Here is a 5,535-nt window from a genome sequence, read left to right as displayed (position 1 = left end):
CTGTAGGTTCGGATCAAAGATTCGATGTGGTGTTTAGGTTTGTCGCATCAAACCTGAAAACATGAGCTTGACCAAAGCTGTAAACGTCTGGGACCGGTAAGCAGTAACTATCTTCCCCCATCAAGTTCAGACGCGTACTCCGTAATGTTATACTAGTACTGTTACTAACAGTCTTAACGCATTGTGTAAAGTCTACCATGATGGAGAGATCGACTGTTGCCGGTGTGAAACAAGAAACAAGAGCATTGCAAGATTCATCTACGTGTTTCGGTATGACTTGAATTAGGAACAGTGTTCACACCGTCTTAAATTCATAACAATTATAATATACAAAGTATATATATGTCAACTATAAATCTAGATATGATCTCAGAACCCTGTGTTTTGCCGTCTTGATCGCAATAAAAACAGATTGGGCCCCCAGCCTGGTTTCCTGGGCATTCTGCGCTAGCGCTGCTCATCCTTAGTAACAATCAGTCAGCCGCCAGGGGACCATGTCGTTGAGGAAACCATTCTTTTCTAAAAATAGCTTCTGTTTCGCTTGCAACGGAAACTCTGGGTCGTGGTTATTTCACAGTTACACCCGAGAGACCGTACACACTGGTGGCACTGAAACGTAAGTAAATGCAGCTGTATTAAGCCTTATGTCCTTAAATTTTAACGAGGAGGGGAAATGTTTGAATAATCACGATAATATGTTTTGACATGAAGCCAGGAGATACGGAAGGTCACCCATTTTCGTGGTTTTGCACATGATGCAGAGGGTAGCGTACATGGATCTCAGATGGGAGGATTGTAATAAACAATCACACACAATGCCATACCGATCGTGTCACAGTTGCAAATGTGGTCTACTCAATGACTATCACCAGGGATAATGTACAACACCTATTCTCCCTGCTATCACCATACATGGGCATCACACACAGCACACCGTTCACAAAAATCACACAATTTCACACAATTCCTATCACTGTTTCCCTCAAGATACTAAAGTTTACTCCATACCACTCACTAATACGTACTTTAATAGTTTACTTACACTCAACCTACATCAAACGTTGCATCAACGGCATGGGAGTAATATCAAGGGATAAAATCAGAACCTTAACTTGTTTCTGACATTCAGAATTTGCACACAAGATTCAATTATTTCTTATCATCAGCCCAGAGAACATCTTTAAATTGCATAAACTATATGAAGGATCTGAATGCATTATGCCACTTCTTGTCAAGGGCATGTGACAAGTAATGGTTTAAAATCTCTGGAAATTAGAACTGCTGCTCCTGTACAGTCAGAAACTGCTCACAAGCATGAAATGCTGTTTATTATCAGAAGCCCTCATTAAATCTTGACATTCTATGACCTGTAGGTTTTATAGACATTATGCCACTTCTGGTCAAGGGCATGTGACTAGTAATGACGGTTTGAAGTTTGAAATGTTATTTGGTAATAGTCTAATACTATCATAAGCCCAGAGGAAACGTTGAAGTTCCAGTACAATTCTCACAAGATATAGAACAAATAGAAAAATTCTGCTTTGTGTGTGTTTATTTTAAATGAAACACCATACAGAGAAGCCTTGAAATATGAGGAAGATACGGCATCTGTGAAACTTGTGGTAATTAACACATGCCTTATTATACCCCTCTCAGGCCCCCTAACCAGCGGCAGCAAGACTGTGTATATGGAAAGAAATCCTTTCTGGTTCAGAACAGATAACAGCAGGAATTAAGGGAAATCGACCTATTTTGGCCCGAAACGCGGTCAGAATGGAAAAAGACGATCTGGTTTTCATGCACGAACATCAAATTTGGCAGATATAGTCGCCTTTTCTGTTGCAAATTCGACCGTTTCAGTCGCAAGAACGTCTCGTTTGGAAATTGAACAGTACAGTACGGTATGGTTACTACTCCAGTGGCAAGAAAATGATGATCGTTTGTTAAACAACTTTTTTATTCGGGTGTCCCAAATTATGAGACACATCATCAGAGATGGTCTGTCGATTTCATGTGGCTTTGCAAAATTTGGTTTTGTTTCAATGATTAGATTTTGTGTTAGCAATTCGTTGGTCTCAAATGGAATCGAAATGACTGTACATGGATGTCATACTGTCCACTTTTCATTTCATGAATGTTCTTCCTTGCTGACTTCATCAGGAATATTTTACTCAAGTTATGCTACTAAGCTTTTCATCTGGAATATTACAGCTTGTTTGGGTCAAAATAATACATATGAATCTCAATCTATAGTGAAAAAGACTATGTATAAATGAAGCAAATTGAACACCTAATTGGAAACTTGTTCACATTTTCAAAGCCATGTTGACACCAGCTGATCATTTGACCTCAGTGCACTGCACGTTACTAAAGGCTTGTCGATGCACGCTTTTCTCACTTCGCGTCATCACCAAGGCGTAGCGGGGTGATATATTTTCGTAGCGGGATTACACGACTTTTATACCCCCGCTCACGGATCGCGATGGAAGCCCATGATATTTTATCAGAGTCATGGGGACCAATCAAAACTCAACATTCTTACATGAGGCTAGATAACTGCATTTAGGTAAGAGCTTCTGTAGATGGCTGTTGCTGGTTCCTGGGATTTGCCCTCTATGTCAAATGAGAATAAAGGCTGTGGGTGTTCATTCCATAAAAATCATCATTCCCCATTTTTTCCCAATCATAACCCAAAATATATGTTTACAACTTGTCTCACCACAAAAGGTTCTGTTGCTGGATCTGAAGGTGCTCGGAGTGTTTAATGTGGCAGTGGGGTAGCCCAGTGGTTAAAGCATTGGTTCATCATGACGAAGACCCGGGTTTGAATTCCCACATGGGTACAATGAGTGAAGCCCATATCTGGTGTCCCCTGCCGTGATGTTGCTGGGATATTGTTAAAAATGGTGTAAAACCAAAGTCAGTCTGTCAGTCAGTCTAAGTGTTTAATGACAGAATGTGTCTCTCCTTATGATATCTGCCATCTAAAAGATATTATTATGTAGTATTATTATGTGATCAAAGATAGATGTAATTATGTTGACATGAAGACATATTTGAATTCTTTCAATGCTTTTAGGGTACATCTTTTTGCAAGACATCTATTTGTCTTTTGTACTGGTTTGACAGAAAAATAAACTAGTCATAGTCCATAGTAACACCAGTAAAAGTTTCGATATTAAACAGCTGAAAACAATACTTTGTGTGGCAACAGGGTGAATAATTGTACATCACATCTTTGGAATTTTCCACACTGAATGTTGAAAATCACTTCGCTAAGTTGTATATGTTGTGTTGTGTGGGGGGAAACATTTCACTGTATCAGGTGGGCTATCATGCTACGTGTCATACCATCATATTGTGTATGGTCTCCACCCTAGAGTGTGACGTTCCTTTTTTCAGCATACACCATGATATCCACATGCTGATGACCGAAGCAGATATCCAGAGACTCATTTCCCTGTCACTGCATATGCTGAAACAGCTGGAATCTGTTGGAAACAGAAGATCTCAAGAAACACTTTTTATTGACACCTTGGAAATGCAAGATCTCATGAAGTACTTGGAACCCTGGAAGCAGGTGATGTCATGAAGAACCCATTCTTGGATACCAGGAAATAACTGATCTCATGACAGAGTTATGAGAACTGGGAAACATTTTCTATATCAGGTGACTTGATAAGGCTTGTGCTCTGTCATAGTGGAATCAGGACTTATGAGTGTGTTTAATGGTGAAAAACATTCACATTATCAGCTAATCTTCAGACACACATCACAGTGGAATCAAACCTCATGAGTGCATAATGTGTGAGAAAACATTTACACAGTCTGTTCATTTACAGGAACACATGAAGAATCAAAGTGGAGTCAAGCCTTGTGAATGTGTTGAATGTGGGAGAACATTCACGCAATCAAGTAGTTTGCAGAGGCACATGATAATTCATAGTGGAATAAAGCCTTATGAATGTGGTGAATGTGGGAAAAAATTTACACAATCTGGAAATCTGCAGGCGCACATGAGGATTCACAGTGGAATAAAGCCGTATGAATGTGTTGAATGTGGGAAAACATTTACACAATCAACTAAACTGCAGAGACACATGGGGATTCACAGTGGGATCAAGCCTTATGAATGTGGTGAATGTGGGAAAAAATTTATACAATCTGTAAATCTACAGGCGCACATGAGGATTCACAGTGGAATAAAGCCTCATGAATGTGCTGAATGTGGGAAGCAATTTACACAATCTAGTAATCTGCAAGCACACATGAAGATTCACACTGGAATCAAGCCTTATGAATGTGTTGAATGTGGGAAACGATTTACACAATCAGCTAAGCTGCAGATACACATGAGGATTCACACTGGAATCAAGCCTTATGAATGTGTTGAATGTAGGAGAAAGTTTACTCATTCAAGTACTCTGCAGAAACACATGAAGATTCACAGTGAAACCAAACCTCATTAGTGCATTGTGAGTGAGAAAACATTTACACAATCTGCAGAGACTCATGATGATTGACAGTGGAACCAGGCAGTGTTACATGGGCAAAAGAGGATTCATTAAGGTTATATCCAGGCACAGATGAGGATTCTTAGTGAAATCAAGTCCTATCTCCAGAAACGCATGAGGATTCACGTTTGAATAAACCGTCATCAATGTGTGAGAAAACATTTTCACAGTTGGGAGATGTGTAAGTACTAATTCAGGTTCACAGTGGAATCAAGCCTTATGTATTTGTTGAATTAGGGAAACATTTTACACAAGAAGTCAGCAGAGTCACATGAGGATTCACACTGGACTATGAATGTGTTGAACATGGGCAGAAGTTACATAATCAGCTTTTCATGACATCACTTCGGGACTCAGTCGGTATACAGAACTTCCATCAACCAAAGTATACTGTAAGTCAGAATGAGCTAACTTTGTTTAATGGTTCATTAGGATTACACCTTAGTCAACATGGGGTCAAACTTATCAGTCAAGAGTTTCTTCACTTTTGAGAGACTACAGTTGTTAGTAAATAATAGGATATTCCAAGCACTCAGTATGAATTAAATGCTTGTCGTAAGAGGCGACTAACGGGATCGGGTGGTCAGGATCGCTGACATGGGTGACACATGTCATCAGTTCCCAATTGCACAGATTGATGCTAATGTTGTTGATCACTGGATTATCTGGTCCAGACTCGATTATTACAGACCGCCGCCATATAGCTGGAATATTGCTGAAAATGCGGCATAAAACATACTCACTCACTCAGTATGAATTAAAAGGGATGTATGTGTGTGACAAATAACATGCATGTAATAAAGGATATATGTGACAAATGACTTGTGTATATATACAAATTAATATTGTCTCATGAATTTTACACTGAAGGAAATGGACAGAATGCACTGTTTCCTGTTTTGCTGAAAACCTGCGTATTTGACTCACAGAAACATGTCCAGGACACCCCCTCATGCCTAGGGGAAACACTGAGAATGAGTGGAGAGAGAAGGCATTTTTCATCTACGTTATTCAAATTCAT

At 39.5% G+C, this 5,535-nt stretch overlaps 1 protein-coding gene across 1 annotated transcript; it reads left to right on the top strand.

Moving 5' to 3' along the window:
* Window positions 1–3,551: 3,551 nt before the first annotated feature.
* Window positions 3,552–5,326, top strand: LOC137295510 (zinc finger protein 383-like). Its single transcript, XM_067826877.1, has one exon. It carries the CDS (start codon window positions 3,804–3,806, stop codon window positions 4,467–4,469), a length of 666 nt encoding a protein of 221 aa, XP_067682978.1. The 5' UTR covers window positions 3,552–3,803; the 3' UTR covers window positions 4,470–5,326.
* The last annotated feature ends 209 nt before the right edge of the window (window positions 5,327–5,535 follow it).

This window comes from Haliotis asinina, chromosome 1 (assembly GCF_037392515.1).
Source record: "Haliotis asinina isolate JCU_RB_2024 chromosome 1, JCU_Hal_asi_v2, whole genome shotgun sequence".
In the NCBI taxonomy this organism is placed as follows: Eukaryota; Metazoa; Mollusca; class Gastropoda; order Lepetellida; family Haliotidae; genus Haliotis; species Haliotis asinina.
The sequence above is the reverse complement of the archived record's forward strand: the minus strand, read 5'-3'. Positions and strand labels throughout refer to the sequence as shown.

Excerpts from the sequence above, each read along its gene's own strand:
- LOC137295510 (XM_067826877.1), top strand. The coding sequence starts at position 3,804 with ATGTGTGAGAAAACATTTACACAGTCTGTTCATTTACAGGAACACATG.